This window comes from Ornithodoros turicata, chromosome 5 (assembly GCF_037126465.1).
Source record: "Ornithodoros turicata isolate Travis chromosome 5, ASM3712646v1, whole genome shotgun sequence".
In the NCBI taxonomy this organism is placed as follows: Eukaryota; Metazoa; Arthropoda; class Arachnida; order Ixodida; family Argasidae; genus Ornithodoros; species Ornithodoros turicata.
The window spans coordinates 18682564-18700226 of NC_088205.1; the positions used below are offsets into that span (position 1 = coordinate 18682564).

The window sequence follows — 17663 nt, forward strand, 5'->3', positions numbered from 1 at the left end:
TCTATTTCTATGTAAATGTATATGTATGTGCCGCAACGGCGCCATGCAGTGTCAATAAAAGCAGAGAGTATAGTATTTGCAAGTTAAGAAAATCGATTTATTCGAGGAAGGTATAACACAAGGAAACTTCTTCAAATGCAGAAAACACACGATATTGAGGCAGGCGTTTCGGTTCCTTCATGTCATATCAATAAAAACAATGAAGCTTTCTACGTTTATTATGCACAAGCTTTCATGTCGTGTGTAGACCACACGTAGTGCATCTGACGAAATGCTGAATTCCATATGAAAGCTTCGTTGTTTTATATTCATTGTACCTGCACAATTGAGGACGTAATCTTCTGACTGACATACCATCATGACTCGGGTCTAAGACGGAGCCCATCTTGCACGGGCTGTGAGTCCTCAAGAAGGCGCGGTCCCTCTTTGTCGAAAGTGTTTGTATTACAAGCAAATTTCACCGGTAGTTGCGTAAATGTTCATGGTTTTTCTTCGCTAAATGGTAACCTCTTGATAGTTTCTCAACTATACTTACTCTTCAGTCCATGTGTGTCTTACTATATGGTCGTTCCCACACTGAGGTGCAACATTGTCCCGTGTAACGTGCATGCCAACAAAATGCTCTTCTGCTCCGATGTTATACGATGATCACCGATGTATATTTCATTCCTAATGTCTGTAGACCATAGTGGCGTCATGAACACAGTTGTCTCGCGGCGTAAATTGAGTGAAGTGTGTCAGGACGAGAGCCGCCGATACTTGGAACACCGACTGTTCTCCTACTGGAAATTATCGAGTTAATAAAGTTACCTCTGTTACCAGCGTGTAGAGGACAAGTTGTAGAATTGGCAAAGTGTATCACTTTCGTTGGGAGATTATGCTGTGTGTGTTCTTTTTTTTTTCTTACTCCCTGTTGACACCGCGAAACAACTGTGGCTGTGAGAGGTGTTGCGTCTTCTGGTCGTTACTCCGTTGAAACATGAGCACGACGTTGCAGCCTAACTGGCTCGTTTTTATCCCTGACGAGTACAAGAGTCATATACAAAGGAAAGGGCAGAAAGTGATGCTTAAAGATTTCCCATTCGTACGACTGCCAGGAAAGCGACCGTCTCGCTTCGGTGAGTCCTTTCATTTGTGCGTCATCGAGTTGACACTCTGCCGATGACACTCAAACAGAGCGAAAAGACGGTTCCAAACAGTAAAAAGTAAACTAAAAATAAACGCTGTAAGCTGTAGGAGGAGAACATCTCAGAACTAGGAGAATTCTGAATGTCACTGCCCTCAATTTTTTTGACAGATTAGACACATTTCTGTAAAGGACACTTAAAGGGACTTTTTGAGACATGAGACATGTCCCGCATAAGTACGCCTGCGCAAGGTACTCCTGGCAACTTTGCAATGCGAAAGCGGACACGTTTTTAGACGGAGACACTTCCGATAGAGTCATCGAGCAACAGGTGCGCCTGCCTGTGATCAATGTGAAGGTGGCTGCGCGCGCAGATTGCCATGTGGCGCCCTCTCAAATATTTCTTCGTTCGAACGTCAGTGTGCTCCGCGTCTTCCGGGACTTAACGTCAGGTAGGATCAGTGGCCAACTGATTTTGTTTGTGTCATGATGCGCCTCCTGCACTCGAGGCAATTTCGGAGATAATGTATATTTTCACCTCACCTGGAGAGTATAAGAGCCGCTATCTTCTACTTCATTTTTCTGCTGTTATATGCTGGTTACGTTCAGTATGAGATGATTAGGACGAGTAGAGGTGCGTAGTGAGGAACTAACGATGTTTTACTGTAAAAACGTTTTCGTTTACAAATTTCTGTTAATACTGGTGCTGTTATTTTTCTTTTCGTATCTTGTACCACCCAGCTTCGACTCGTCAAGGGCTGGCAGTATTATATAAGTAAAAAATAATTTCGGGTGTCAGCGCCTCGTTTCAAGACCTCTTCTTGTTACTGTCATTAAACCGAAAATATGTCGCCTTGTTAATGGGTCCAAGGGATGATCTAGCATCGCACTTCTTTCCCATCGCATACGCAAAGCAGACATCCAGGGAGCGGAGCATGTGATGGCGACGACTATGGTGACCACAAACGGTGACGTCACAGTGCATCAGGCGGACGTCATCACAGAAGAAGAAGAGCATTTTACAGGCTGGAAGAAACGCTGTGTGTACATCCTGGTTGGGACATCCACCATCCTGGCCACAATAAACCTGTCCCTCGCGCTATGGATTGTACGCGTACTAGATTTAACATCGGTAAGGAATGCGTGCGTTGCTCTTGACTAGTTCGTATTAATACCAATTAAGTACGCTGTGTAGCGACTGTTTATTTTGGCTATTTTCGGCAGCTGCTAATTGAACCCGGCCGAGGGAATCAGCATGTTTGTGGTATAATAGTACATGGTACAAGAAATACCATCCGCAGCAGGCATAGAAGTTGAGTGTATGCTACCCACATACGTGATAGCGGTATTCCTCTCATGACTAGGATGGACCTGGTACTTTGGCGTTGTCAGCCAGAGGAATACGGGCCCGAGGGAACGGAGAGCTCTGGGACATTCTGCAGACGCAGAAGATACATCGGGACGGAAAGGCAAGGCGCCTTATGTCCAGTTTTATGTTGCCCTTCTGCTGACAGAAAGAAACGGTGCTCTTCATTTTCGCAGCAAAAGTCAATTCAGTTTAACTTGAGTGCGGTTCTAAGGGACGCGCAAACGGGTAGAAGCACGTGTCTCGCTTTCAATAAACTGCGTCTTGTTCTTTTTTATGCCTCTTGGTCTTCTTGGGGTCGGTTTTTATACTTCGGCTTTTCTATTCACGTGTTTTGGAGTATCCTGACCTTGCTCGGTCTCACGCTTCAATATTTTTTATTTTATTTGTCAATCAATTTATCAATCCATCACACTGTGGCGGCGACGGTGCCGAGTGGATGCCGCGTCGGCTCGCTGATTCTAGCTCCAAGGTTAGGCTAAAGACTGGAAGGTGCTTTGCTCGAATCCTACCACCTGCTGTGTTGTCGGGAATTTTCGACAGACTATCAGGCCGTTTCCCCTAAAGTCGGCCCAGGACGCATACTAATACTCCTGTATCGCCCTCTTTCTTATGGTCCTCTATCCATCTGTCCATGCTCGAACAGCGCTTTAGGCACAGTTGCTTCGCAGAGCTAAGACGGAATTAAAAAAAAGTAACCAACTGCGTTTATTTTCCAATGTGCTTCTTCCCTTTTACAACCTTCGACGTTCCCTTACTTTTTTTATCCGTAGAATCTTTCCTTCTACAAATCTCTTGATGCTTCCAGAAACGTGTAATATAGAACACTGTGAAGTTTTGTTAGAGGTCTCTAACATGGTCGTCACTTTCAGAGAGAAGGTCTGAGGTTCGAATCTGCGAGGGACATAAAATTGCAATCTGCCGATGGACGAAGTCGATACTACAACACCTTAGCGCTCGGTTGGTGAAATGTTTCTTCTCTACTTTTGTTTCAAATAAATATCCATAAATTTTGGGGGGAAAAATAACTGATGGAGGACATGAATGAAATAGGCTCCGGTGTATTGGAGTCCAGAGGAAGTCACTTTCTGGTGAGGAACTCAGTTGATGGCGTCCTCTTCCGAAGTGATCCCTCCGAAGTGCTGGTGGCGGCAGATAATCTGAGGATATCCAGTGAGTAGGAAGTTCCCGTGTACGTCGTCCCCAATTTCACTTGTGGTCTCTTTGAACCGGCCCTGTCACACTATATGATAAGCGTTTTATTACATAAATGTAGCACTTTACAGCGAAAGCTGGGTTCCAGCTGGATGGATCCCTCCACGCCGAAGTCGTTCGCGGGTCGCCCACCAAAGCTTTCAGGTAATCACGTGACTCCTACACTACTCACGGTACAGGATTAATTGGCTGTCCGAGGCTATACGTCTGTTGTGACAGTCTTGCGTGGAGACATCGCTATTCGGTTTTGCTGCCTCACTGGTAACAACACTTTTATAGCGTGTTTGGTAAAGACTTTTACGGGTACAGTTTGGGACAAAAGTTTACGTAACACGGCACCGGCGTATTTGTCATGAAGAGATAGAATAAATAACGGGTGACCTGCTATTCTGTCCATCCCTCAGAATGCGTGTCCACTCGTGTTTTCTGCTACGGTGTCGCTCCAATGGAGAATTGCGGCACCTCTGTGTTCAGTAAACTCTTGTTCAAAGCTGTACCTGACAATTATTATCGGTCATTATGTTTTATCGGCACGGATGAACCCCTGAAAGTCCCCCATTCATCTAAGTGTTGGATTGCGGGACTAATTGTGTACGAGTTTATGTTGAATGACCATAATTATTCCTGCGACCTTCAGTATACAGAATTTGAGTTAAATTCGCTGCGATAATTAGTTGTTTCTACGAAATTGCAGAGTTGAGTCACCAATGAAAAGAATCAGCATCCACGGCGAAGAGGAAGTAGCTATGTTGGCACGCACCGGTGACGGCTTAGTGAAGTCACTGCAAGATATCAAGTTGCACGGGCGCAAGGGAAAGGTCAGTGTGGGGGTGATTTTTTTTTCTTTTTCTGCAAGTGGCTGTTGGGACAGTGCGAAAAAGATTTAGCAAAAAAAAAAAAGAAGAGAAAGAAAGTAAAAAAGAAAAGTATAAGGGGCGCAACGTAGCAAAGCAGGAGGATGGATTTCCACTTGACCGATGTTTTTACCTCAGTGCAGGTGCATTGCAGGCAAGGCACACTTTACAGGGTAGCGTTTTAAACTTTTTCTTTCAATCTCACGTGGGTACAAAACGAACGCCTTTCGCGCGGATGCAACTTCTTGTGGTGGTTATGGTGGTATGATGTTCCAAGGAGGTGGAGTGAGGTGTGTCTGCTCAGACAAGGCGGCAAGTTTCACTCCTTTGTGAAAGGGGAAGGGGAGAGGGGGGAGTAAAAGAGAAAGGATAGAGGACTTCTTATGGACAATCATCGTGGTCCATATCGAGAAATAATGTGCCCGCACGACGGCGTACTGGTACACGCTCCTGAGAAGCAGCTGTTAATGTTGAGTACACAAATATTTTGGTGCGATTAAAATTTGTATTGCCAACTTGCGATTGAAATTTAGGGAACATCGCGATGAGAGCCGCGGAGTAACACTCACCAGTGAAAGAATGAGGAAAAGTGATGATATCGGTTGTGGTAAACAGCGTTCCCGGCGCGCGCAGCAGCAGCGTCAGCAGGGGTAAACCATAACCGAAGCAGACGACAGAGCAGTGTCCCTCAAATCTCCCATGCTGCTTTGCGCCGCGCGCTTGGTGGCGCGCGCATCATTGTAAAATCGTCTATTGTGTAGCAAAACTCCATAAGACTGGTATAGACCAGTGCTAGGGGTAGCTAAGCTAAATTTTTCGGTAAATTTTAACTTAAATCGTTGCTTTTGAGCTCCAGTTACTTCTTGAGCAACTCAGATTCTCAAAAAATTTTCAAAACTCAAAACCTGAGGCGCAAATTCCCCACTTGTTCCTCTTAGAGGCGAAAGGTAGACACCGGACTTGACTGAGTATCATAATGATGTGAGCGAAGACTGCAGGTAAAAATGTTTTGCTGAACCCTAAAAATATGAAAGGCATAACTGAGGAATGTAGTTGTCCACCACGATTATTTAGATCGAAGTCGACTCTCATCGTCTGGAATTCAAGAACCTGGAAGTGGCCGACGCGTCTTTTCCAGCCGACGATGTCAGAGTGTATCAAGTTTGTGCCTGTGACAACGGAAAGATTTTTCTCACCCCAGCAGCCAGACTGTGCCGCGCAGTGGAACAACTTTGCAGGGACAGCACCGCTACTGGCCACGGGGTCAAAGTGCAACGAAATTGATTAGTCAAAATCAGGACGCTTCAGGCTACAAGAAATTCAACATTCCTGCGACGACAGGCTCAGTGGACCAGATGATTCTACTGGATACCACCTGCTGGTCACGTAACGCTGTAGTGGATGAGGCAATTAAATGTAGAACAAACCCAACACAAGTCTCACATAGTTGCCATGCCCAGTTGCATACTTCAATTGAATGATGGCAGTTGAAGAAAGGAGTATTCTTCAACTGCCACCATCCAACATGCCAGCCTGCAATCGCTCTGGGTTTTTCACCAATGTCTGCAATTATCGGGGTATAGTTGGTAACAGTTCATGATGGATAGAATCAGCCAAAATAACACAGGGACGAAGAGAAGGAAGTAGCTTACCCACAGTTGCTTCCATGTACTCGCACGCAATTAAAGAAGTAATTGTTGAAATTGTTGTTCATTGGAACGATTTGTCTGGAGATGTCTTTATATGCTGAAAATGTGCTCCCGGATGTTGCCATGAAAGCGATCCCCCTCGTGTGCAAAGATGTATGACGGAAAGACGAAAAGGAGATGACGTCCGTATTACCATGCTACGTTCTAAGAAAAAAGAGTGTGAAAAGGTGGTAATTTCTATAGTTACCACCTAGGTCAACATAGCGTCTGATGATGGGTGTAAAAGGGTGGTAAACGCAATTCTCTACAAAAGGGCGTACGCCCCCCCTCGCTCACCGTACCAGAAGCGATAACCCTATTATTCGTGGCACTGGTTGGCGTACAACGTGCTATGCGGTGAAGTTGTGTTTTGAGAGTGTGATGTAGCAGGTACACTCTTAGAAATGAACTTCACCGCATAGCACGCTCCCAGCCAGCCATAATCACGAATGATATCGTTATCTGCCATGATTCATTAAAAAGGGGAGGCGTACACCCTTTCTGTGACAACTATGAACATCATAAGTGTCACAAAAATGGCGTACGCCTCCCGTTTTCAACAAATCAGGGCAGATAATGATATCATTCGAGATTATGGTTGGCTAGGAGCGTGCTATGCGATGAAATTCATTTTTGAGAGTGTAGAACTTTGCAACCTTTAATTAGGCACAACATATGCGGCAACTATTACCTGCTACAAGGTGTAACTTACAGGGGTGACACAAACCCGCCATTGTTGTAACTACCCTCAAGCGGGTGCTTTTGGCAAAACTGCCATCTTGTCCTGGTCGCACGTCATAGAAAACGTCATTTTGAGGTCATGTGGCTTTGTTTACATGTCGTTTTGCCGCTTACCGACGTATCTCCGTCGTCCTAAAGCCAAGAGTTGAACATATTTTGCCAGCGTAAACTATGCGGTGCTTCTTCGGCAACATAGTAGCCCATTTCTCGTTAGTTTAAGTACATCGCATCGGCTCAGTGGGTCTTAAGGGGGTTGAGAAACCAAATGCAACCCACTAAATGTATGTCATCGTTTCATACGTCGTAGTCCATGAAGCCGACACGAAAAGTCCCACATTCAGCACTTCAACGGTTTTTTTACTATTGGATATTTAAAACGGCAATTTCTTCAAGCCACCGTCGACGGTGGCGCCGATCAACGCTGAGAGACATTGGCAGGCGAACAGGAAGTGACGTTTTAGGTGTGCGCGCTTGCCCGAAGTTCCCGAGGGTCACCGTGCCGAAACCGGTCCAGCGGCCGTCTCCCTCTTTACAACAGCTTACATCGTCATGGAAACGGAAAAGAATGCGCTTCCTTTCTCGAACTCAAGACGTCATTCGGATTGTAATAGCCTTATAACGCGGGATCGCAGAGACATAGCGTTTTGATGTACATGTTCGGTACACATAGATCAATATGTACAAGGTGATTTCTTCAAAAGTTTTGTACGAGGCCTTATGTGCAAAACTGCGCGTTTTACTGCGAGGTTATGGGATAAAAATAACTACCGGGATCGAAAGACATACAAAACGTCGCGCAGAAACAACAACCGCATTGTTTACAAATGGTTTGGCCGCCCATCGCGGACGCCGCCATCTTTACGGTCATGTGTGCCTTGACGTTTGCTGTGACGTGCGACCAGGACCTGTCCAGGACGCATTGCGTTCACCCAGCACGCTTTCGTCTACGGAGCAATACGTGGGATGCCACCCCTGTGGTGTATCTGCTCCGCCCTTTTTTCTAGGAGTGTAGGTTTGGTTCAGCAGCGACGTTATCATCGTCATCACTTCGTAGTTCTTGGAGTATGGTGCTTGGAGAGTAGAAATAAAGAGGACGTTGAGTTGGTAAAACAACTTTCCCACGTCTCGTTGGCATACACGGGTCGGTTGCCAAGAAATTTGTCCGGACTTGGTGGCAGTATAAAGTCTCTGAGCGCGACGTATCTATTGTTCTACCAATATGGACGAGAAAACTTGGTGACATGGAGCGGGAACCAAGTTGGCGGAGGTGAGTACAAACCTGAGGCTCTTCCCTCGTCGCTGGATATTCTACCTTTCTACGTGAGTACAAACCAGCGGCGAATGCGGGGGGGGGGGGGATCGCACAAAATACAAACAAACAACAACAATATTAGTTTAAGCACGAGATGTTCCCACTCTCTAAGAACAGAAACTTCACCACATAGCACACTCTGCTCCAACCGTTAGGAAAGGTACGATTATCGCTTCTGATTGCAAGAGAGAAGGGGGCGTAGGCCTTCTTGTGTCACTTATCATATATCCAAATTGGCACAAAGAGGCATACTACCTCCCTCTCTCTTCGAATCCGTATCACAACCGATCATAACCGTATCATTTGTGGGAACGGTTGGCGCAGAGCGTGTTATGCGGTGGAACTCTGTTTTTAGAGTGTGTCTCCCCCCCCCCCCCCCCCACACACACACACACACACTACGCGCTTTGAGAAAAACAACAACAACAAACCAACAGAAAAAAGAAGTGAGGGTACAAACTGGTACAAACTGCTTTCTGAAGGTATCACATATACGTGCACAGTGGAATAAACTACATTTGCTCCCCGCGGGCCCCGGCAGCAGTCGCTGACCACAGGGAGTTACGACACTGTATATGCACATGTTCTCCTGCTGCGCATTACGGTAAAATCAGCGGTATGGCCGAATGGATGCAGCATACGCTCGTAGCTCCAAAGTTATGCTGAAGAAGACTAGGAGGTGGTGGGTTCGAATCACCAGCTGTTCTGTCTTAGGTTTCCAGGCAGTTCAGTTACCCCCGAGGCGAATGCTAACTCACTGTCTCCGTCCTACTGTGCTCTATATACCATTGCACGTTTGTGCGTCACACAACGTTGCGCCGCGTTGGCAGAACTACCCGACGACTGCCTTCTTCTTAGGCGAACCTGTTGGTTTATGCATTACCCTCGGCTTGGCTGCTTTCCATGCGACCAGGTGTCTCCCCGGGTGTGTGAGCTTGAGAAAAACGTTGAAGAGGATGCGAAGGTCCGAACGGGAATGTCCCTGGAGGTCCTATGTTTCAGTTCCACCGTCCGTTGGCGTCTTATTTGGTTGTAATATTCGTGACGTCACAGGTTGGAAACGGATCTATTTCGAGAAGCGACAAATACAGCTTCCAAAATGAAAACAACTTCAGAGGTTATATTCTGTGCTAGAAAATTACTTTCAAACCTGTTCACTTTATTGTTAAACATATAGCGATGTTCGCGTGACGCCTAAAAATAAGCCAGATTTCGCTTCAAAGCCGTCTTTAGTGACGAAGACATGTAATGGGACTATCGCATCCGTCTCGGTCGATTCTAAAACTATAGTGGCGCTTCACTCCTCGTTCATCTGCGACAAGAACGCCGGAAGTTGTTGAGTAGTTTCTGCGCAATTTGATGTAATGCATGGCAAGTGCAGAAAACGGATATTGAGAGTATACCGGAAAGCCCTATCTGGAAATCAGAGAAAATGTCACTCGGGCAATTCGAATCAGGGAGCGGTCGGAGGACCTTTGGCGACCGGCCAACACCATCTAGATAGAGAAAGGCTGCGCATTGCCTCCTCTCCCTCTTTCAATTAAGAGTCACAATTCGTCTGCTACTGCGATTCACCGTTCTGCGAATTCAAGAACCCGCAAATGATTGCAGCTCACCTGGAACCTACAGACCTAAACATTTAGACCAAAAGTGCAAGACCCTTTCTAGAAAATCAGTTTCCAGAAAGATTGAGACCGTTTTGCGCTTTATTTCCAAGTTTTCCCACTTGGAGAGTGAGAAGAGGGAAGAAGGAGGAGGGAGAAGGGAAGTGGGAAGAAGAGAGACTTGGCAAAGTAGACTGAGAAGCGGTGCCGAACACCGTACCGTACCGTTACCGAACACCGTTACCGTATCGGTCTCGTACACACTCCAGATGCGATAGTCCCTTTAAGCTACTCGATCAACCCAAGAATATGTCGGCCCACAACGTAGCAAGAAACTCAAACCAAAAGTCAGGAACAACTTTCATTTATTATAATATTATTCGTCACAACAGACGCAACATTACTTACTCAGTATGCGACGTCACACGTCTAATAAATGACTCGTCTCAGAGTAAACGTTTTATAATTATTGCTCACTCACGTAAATTTGTCCGCTCGTATTCGCCATAAATTCTGTCTTGTCAACTCGTGTTGAGATATGGATAAAAAAATTCTCTCGCGATGCCCAGTATGGAGCTTCCACGAAGGTGGTGCAACCTGTATAACTCACCTTAATTTTTTAGCGATATCAGCCATGGCCCATTGTCCTATTGAAAAACTGTTTGTCGAAGTCACAATAAATTAGCTGATATCCTACAATACCTTGTGCATCGTTTTCTAGGCTCGCTTCTCGACGTGGCCTATTATTAATCGCAACCTTCAATAATAACTTTTCTCTCTTAGCGACCGTAGTCATGATGACAAGCAGCATTCCTACGCCAAATGGATATCCATGCACTCGTTGTATGTGGAACAGTTTCTTTGTCTGCGGTGATTCTTTAGGGCAAACGACATCGGGACGACATGTGACCACAAGACGATGGAAGTCATCGAGCAGGCCTTCCTTAATTAATCTAGATGACGTTGCCAGCTATATTGCCTGTCATTCTGCACTCAAACCATACTATTACCGCTTTACGTAAAATTTTTCTTTTTCCTCAGAAACCGCTTCAGGCCCTGCTAATACAGCACCAAAATCGACAAAAACATTCAAAATTGCACCACCAGATGGCACCAGATTTCCACGTCCAAGACCGTTGTCGTCATCCTGCATGCACATACATAATCATCATATACGTAATTGTCGTGCGCGCTCGTTCTGGCTTGTCCTGTCTCCTTGGCTTCACGTGGCTTCTATTTGTTCTCTGGATGTGTCTTTGGATTGTTCTTTGGTACAATATCTTCTTCCGCCGGCTGCACCGGCTGTCTAACTGACGCAGAATCGGCATTATTCCGTGGCAATATGTTCAGCACGATGTCACATGTCACTTGCAGACCGAGTCGTCTGCTTGACAGTGTCCTTGGGGATGCGACAAGAAGAGCATTCCGTTTTGGCACACACACAATTGGTAAATGTTCTGGTACGGACTGCCAGACTTTGCCGGCAGCGGTGTCTTGAGGTTCTGGAAGACTAGTCGTTCAGCATCCATCGTGATCTGGAAAAGAAATTCGTCATCAGCGGAACGCCACGTGCTGAGATTTCAGCGCTGAAGATCCTTCAAGTGGGCAAAATTACTCCATTGACCTTCGCCGCTGATCACAATCATAGTTCCCTCTCGACGTGAAACCCCCAATTACTAATATTACTTAGAAATATTCTATGGGATAGCGTACACCAGGGAGTCTTCTGAGGTATTCTCCCATGTGCTCGTGCATGGCACACTGTAGGAGCTACCGAGTACCGGTCTATCGACAAGTTAAAGGATTCTTCTATTAAATGAGATACAGGTAGTTCTTCTCCTCCAAGGAAGCAGTGCGAGATATCCTAAGGAAGATGTTGTTGTTGTTGTCGTTGTGATGGAACATTTGGTCAATTCATTTCCTTGCTTTCCTTTCTTTCTTTCTTTTTGCTTGACTTTCCTTGCTTCGCATACAGGTCACAGTGCGCGGTTGACGCCATTCTGTCATGCAGGTGGGTCGAAGCGGCAGGAAGCTATGAGTATGGCCTATGAGGTTAGTGGATGAATACTCGATGGCAAATGAAATTTAACTGCGCAGTGATAAGATTCCGTTGAGCGAAAATATTTTGTATTGTCGCTTCTGATAGATTGCTGGATAAATGAAGAGAGAAATCTTCTGGCAAATTCGCGCGGTCGCCGCTTTCTTGGCCAGATTCAGAGCGTTCTCTTGGTCAAAAAGTGGTAATTGCGCGTGTTCTCGTGGCGCTTTCCTAGCGCCAGGAATTTGCCATCTAGCACTTTTTCTGCCCGGCCTCGATACAGACAGCACTGCCCCCGCATTGGCCCGCACGTCGTCGAAGTAACACGAGTTTTGGGCACCATTGTTCGGGATCTTGACTTTTTTTTTTTGTGCACCCATGTTCTGGTGACAACTGTCACGTGACCAGGCGCGTGCGCAGGGCTAACAATTTCCGAGCGCTACGCCGTGTTGCCACATTTTGACAAAGCGAATCTCCTCCGGTCACCTTACCCGCATATAATTGCGCACTTCTGACATCGCTCAGAGACACGTAACCCCAGTACGAGTAATAAAAACACTCACGGGCTGTGCCTTGCATCTTTTGTATAATTGACGACTGCACGCAGAGAGAGTCCTCTTTCGCGTTGTCATTTCAATCTCTTTTCTTTCGAGAAAAAAAGTCACTCATTCAACTGTGTAATGAGTTCCGTTCTTATTTCCAATGTGCGCGGGGATTATTATCTCTCGAAGCCACAAAGAAGGGTAACTTAAAAAGAAAAAAAAAAAAAAACACGTAGAAAGAAGAAAGTTGAAAAAGCGACTGTGTTGCTATCTCCGTTTCAACGACGGCAGTCTGCATTAAGCACTTTATCTGCCTCAGTTTCATCAATAAGTGGGAAAAGGCACGTGAACTGCGAGTAATAAAAGAGGGAACCACTCGCGTAGAGGGCGCTGTGTGCACGTTCTTCGATTGCCAATTTAGTACGGGGTCTGTCTTTCATAAAAGACTTTGATTGTAGAACGCAAAAAAAGAAAAAAGAGTGCGTTTAATAACGCGTAGTTGAGAAGGATCCGTATCTTGCGCTTGTGGGAAACGTAATTGGTTGATCGGTTGAGCATTGTTGAGGCTTTATGAAATAGAAGACGCGTGTAACAGTAAAGTAAGGATGAATAGGGATGGAACATAACTTTGTAAACTGCTATAGCAGATGTCGAGTATACAAGGAGAGTCAAGTCAGAGATGAGATGCACAAATAAGATAGCCCTTGTATGTAGCCAGGGCAGGGATGTGTAGAGCAATGCAGCCGCGTTAGGATCCGTGACCGTGGTGCCCTCGTCAGCTATACCACGGCCGAATAAGAAATAGAGCTTTCCCTATTGAGAGAACTTTAAGGTAGAGAGGAAGAAAGAGTCGGTTGATTAATTGATTGAAAAAGAAAAAGAAAAACATATGGGGATGTGAGACACGACAAGGTCAGGTCAGGCTGCATTGTAAAGAAAAAAAACTAGTAATTTTGCACAAAAGTGACTGCTGAATCTGTTGCCGGCATATGTGCCGTACTCTGCACAGCTCCCATAAGCAAAAAGCATGCCACTTACATGGCAACACTTGCAACAGCAACACAGCAAAAGCAACACTTGCCGGCACATATGCCCGCAACAGAGTTAGCAGTCACTTGTGCAGTACAATTATGTTTCTTTCTTCTTCTTCTTTTTGCAGTGCTAGAACACGTGACTAAAAAAGACAGTAAAAAAAACAGCCACCAAGTTGTCCAAGAGGCATAAAAAAGAACAACCGGGTCCAACTAATGAACGAGTCCAGTTTATGAGACAATATAGTTCGTCAGAATCTGTCATGACAGTATCATCGCTGCGTGGCTTATCCTTTAAGCAAACACGTGCAAGGCACGAAGAGCAAGCACCTTAACTATTTTGTTTCGGTGCCTGACACCGATCAGAGTTCATGTCACAAACAACAACAACAACTTTATTTTGTGATGGTGAATGGGGAGTTTCATCGCCAGGGGGCGATACTCTATTGCTGGTGGTGATGTGGGGAATAAACCTCTATCTGAGAAACGTCATCATGACGTTGGTAGACACACCGAAACCAAAACAGATCGGAAGGAGAGAGCTGGGTTCCACGAATGGGCATTTGTTCGCTGCCTCCTATTGAAAGAAAAGTAGGACCGAAGGTCGCGTCCTTTTCAGAGACCATCGTAATCCCCTCAAGACGGTGGCTTTCGGGCGCGACCTTGTTCGCCACTAGCTTTGAACGTAGTTCAGCTCTACCAAACTCGTGGCGCTGTCGAACATTATGACGTCATTTGTTTACAAACAGGTACAGGTCTATTAAATAATGAGCCCCTTCAGAATAAGCATGGTAGTCCTATGCTGTTCAAAAAGGTGAAAAGAGCTTTGAGTGCACAGCGTTGGTGGTCTGGATTTGGCCAGGGACCAAGCAATTTTGAGAAGGGGGGTGGGGCGAGAGTCCAGCCGATTAAGAGACCCGGAGAGTGCAGTTCGGGAAGGTTGGTAGTGTGGACAATGAAGAAGAATGTGCATTAGATCTTCTAGAGCTCGGCAGTGACAGCATCTGAGAAAGTCAACTTGTCTCAAGCGGCAACGCCACTGAGCTCTAAAACCCACACGGAGTCGCATTCGATGAATTAACGTGGCATCTTGCCGAGAGGTGTGGCATGCCGAAAGCGAGTGTTGGATCAACTCTTCTCAGCAAAAATGGGGAGGGGGGATGTCAGTTGCCCACTGCCGAGAAGCCAGGGGTGTCACGAGGCGTCGAAGAATGGAACGAGGGTCTCCTCTCAGCAGCCGAATACACGTTCGTCTCCGAGAGGAGAGACCTGCTTCTGCGGCGCGGTCGGCCTATTCAATCTCCCCGATACCACAATGGGCTGGAGTCCACTAGAGAACCAGCCTGTGCCCTGCTTCGCACACAAGGTGGTAAGCCATTAACACATCCGTCATTAGGGGAGCAGACTAGCCTCGTATGGCAGAATTTTCAATAGCTTGCGATGCAGATTTTCAATGAGTGAACAGTGCCCATTCCCGCGGGGTAAACTCAACGATATGCTGCAGAGAGAAGAGGATGGCATAGAGTTCCGCAGCTGTTGATGAGGCTGTTCATGTCACAAATATATATCATATCTATATATTATAGTAAGAAAAAAGTCCAGATGGCTATACGTATATATGGATAAACAGATAAGAATAAATGCGACTTAGATGACGACTGAAGGGGGAGGGGGATCTTGGTGATTTGTTTACATTTAAGGGAGGCTAGAGTCTACGTTTCGGCTATATCTTTCGATTCTCAATTTTCTCATATCCCAGATAAAATCAGGTAAGACATCACCATAGGAAAGCTGAGAAAAGGAGATTGAGCGTGCATCAGGAAAGTGCATCTTACCTCTCCTTCCTTGGATCTGAGCGTTAAGTTTCTGAAGCATGAGACACTGATGTCGCCGGCTCTGGACTCCACAAGGACACCTTGCGGACCTTGCATAACGAGATTGCGAGTTGGAGACTCTAGTCTGCAAAGCAAAGGCAATCCTAAGCAACCTATTGATTTCTTTGGGCGTCCCGTTTGATTAACCATTTCCTCGTTTCCCGTTTTCCTATTCAGTCCGCCCAACAGAAAGGTTGCCTATTCCTTCTACGTCGGCGTCACGCTCCCAACTTGGGTCTCATTGAACGAAACTGAGAAAATGACGGCGAGCTCGCTGGTGAGTCTTACAGGACGTGACTGTGACGATTTCCTAGAGAAGTAGCTACACATATTCGAAAGATGATTTGTTTCCCAAGGCACTACGAGTACTGCCAACAGCGGTCACATGAAGCCCCAGAGTTGATGGCTTCCGAATCTTCTTCTCAACTGTGACGAGGGAATGCCTTAATTTGTCCACAAATTAGATGGTTATGTCTGTAAGAGTTCCCACGCATTTCTATTATCTTCTATGGATTGTGTGTGTATTCTCTGTGGCTTGCTTTATCGCGGTTCATGCTTGATTAGTGTGCTAACCTGTTTCGATTCCGACAAATGGCACGTGCGACGCGAGCAGCATTTTGCATGTATACAAACAACACCTACTTACTGCTACTAACCACTGCTATACCATGGGATTGCGTTAGATGGAAAACTTCTCGGTTGCTTCGAAAGGACCGTGAGTGAAATGTAAGTGTGTACTTGTGATGAGGTATATGTAGAGATGGTTCTCAGCATCCACTACGTAATGTTGTTTACTTACGTGGGAACTTACTTAAGTTGCTGGAAGGTTTCCGCACGCACTAACGGCGTCTGCAGTGAGCCGTCGAATCGGACACCTCCGGGACCTGTGGCATTCTCCGAAAGTCAGTCAGACGGTTTTTCCACGTCACCCCACTGTTTCTTACTGACCTGTCACTCGTAGTGTGTCCGCTGCTACAGCCACCTCGTCCTCGGCTGCTCGGAAGAGAAGCTTCCCCTGAGGATTTCGGACCAAGAACTCTTCGGCGAAAGCTTCCACAATCGAATCCCCTGTCGTCATTCAAAGAAGGTCAGAAACTGAGTTTTCCATGTTCAATAGTAAGATAACGAACGTGGGCCTACCTACAAACAGCCGATTGGATATTCGGCCATGCTTGTTTCGGGCATTCAAGGTGACATTCCTTGCCGACTCTATTTTCAATGGCTGCTCCTGCGAGATACGAGAAAAAATAAAAAAATAAAAAACAGTGCAGTAAACGTACACATCGTTGTCAAATCGGTCAGTTCCCAATGAAGTTGGTCCAAGAAGGCACAATCCCCCTCTCCCCGAGCAACATGCTGCAACATGGGTCTCTCCTATGAAAATTCGTCACCCAAACGACAGCATCACTTGATCATCACAAAATGAAAGTAGTCTAGTAGGCTGGGCCAACGACACCTAAGATCATTACTCGAACGTGTCGTAATTATCAGGAGTCGATCCAGTCGCGTTCATGTTTTCACTGGCCATACCCATGAAGCTGAGTCTCTTTCAGTCGCACCTACAGCCTTTTAGTGTTTCACATCGTCTGCGGCCAAAATAGACGATGTCGTGGCTTTATGCTATGTCCACGTGGCCAAGGATGGAGCCATCGCCCATCGATAAGTGCTGCGTCTGAGTATCTAAGATAATTGCCATTCACCCTGCTTCAGTCGAGGCGATGAAATGGCAATTGCCAATAAAGGACAGCTGAAACAACTCCGCGGATAATGAAGAAAACCAACTCTGAGATTATCGATTCCGATAATAGTTCTCTAACGAGAAACTACAGGCTATAATCCAGCGGCACGGCCGAGCGGGTTAAGGCGTCCCAATCGTTGGTGGCAGCCAAGGCCGTGCTGAAGACTGGGGGGTGGTGGGTTCGAATCCTACCACCGGCTATGCTGTCTGAGGTCTTCCCTAAGTGTTCCAAATACTTTCCAGAAGAATGTCGACACAGTTCCCCGTGAAGTCGGGCCAGGACGCATACTAACTCCCCTGTCCCCAATCCTTCCTGCTGTCCTCACTCCATCTGTACGCCGCTCATAGCCACAGTTGCTTCGCAGCGCTAACACGGAATAAAAAAAGGACACGCTATAAGCTTTCGAATCAGCGCGCTATGATACTCGTAAGTTGTAACACTGCTGAACGGCAGGTAGACAAACAAACATACAGGCAGCAATTTACACACTCTTCCTCGTATGTGCCTGTTCAGTGGCCACCATGATGAAGATT

At 46.2% G+C, this 17663-nt stretch overlaps 2 protein-coding genes across 4 annotated transcripts in view; one reads left to right on the forward strand and one right to left on the reverse strand.

The window, feature by feature from the left end:
- The first annotated feature begins 1517 nt into the window (after positions 1–1517).
- On the forward strand, positions 1518–6241 carry LOC135395350 (delta-sarcoglycan-like). The gene is made up of 8 exons (XM_064626586.1): positions 1518–1578; positions 2044–2258; positions 2491–2595; positions 3365–3452; positions 3546–3665; positions 3779–3851; positions 4402–4525; positions 5636–6241. The coding sequence occupies exons 2-8, from the start codon at positions 2067–2069 to the stop codon at positions 5843–5845; spliced, it is 912 nt and encodes a 303-aa protein (XP_064482656.1). The 5' UTR covers positions 1518–1578; positions 2044–2066; the 3' UTR covers positions 5846–6241.
- Positions 6242–10260: 4019 nt separating this feature from the next.
- Positions 10261–17663, reverse strand: part of LOC135395351 (delta-sarcoglycan-like) — a 71598-nt gene continuing 64195 nt past the window's right edge. For all 3 annotated transcript variants that reach the window (XM_064626587.1, XM_064626589.1, XM_064626588.1), the window contains exons 4-8: positions 16532–16619; positions 16340–16459; positions 16203–16275; positions 15353–15476; positions 10261–11441 (exon numbers count right to left, since the gene is read on the reverse strand). In XM_064626587.1, the coding sequence (XP_064482657.1) occupies positions 11271–11441; positions 15353–15476; positions 16203–16275; positions 16340–16459; positions 16532–16619 (576 nt within the window). In that variant the 3' untranslated portion in view covers positions 10261–11270. The remainder of the gene's footprint in view (positions 11442–15352; positions 15477–16202; positions 16276–16339; positions 16460–16531; positions 16620–17663) is intronic.

Bases quoted from the DNA above. Each gene is read 5' to 3' on its own strand.
- LOC135395350 (XM_064626586.1), top strand. From the start codon at position 2,067: ATGGCGACGACTATGGTGACCACAAACGGTGACGTCACAGTGCATCAG. The intron at 2,259-2,490 runs GTAAGGAATGCG...TCTCATGACTAG, and splicing joins GCGTACTAGATTTAACATCG to GATGGACCTGGTACTTTGGC. The intron at 3,852-4,401 runs GTAATCACGTGA...ACGAAATTGCAG, and splicing joins TCGCCCACCAAAGCTTTCAG to AGTTGAGTCACCAATGAAAA.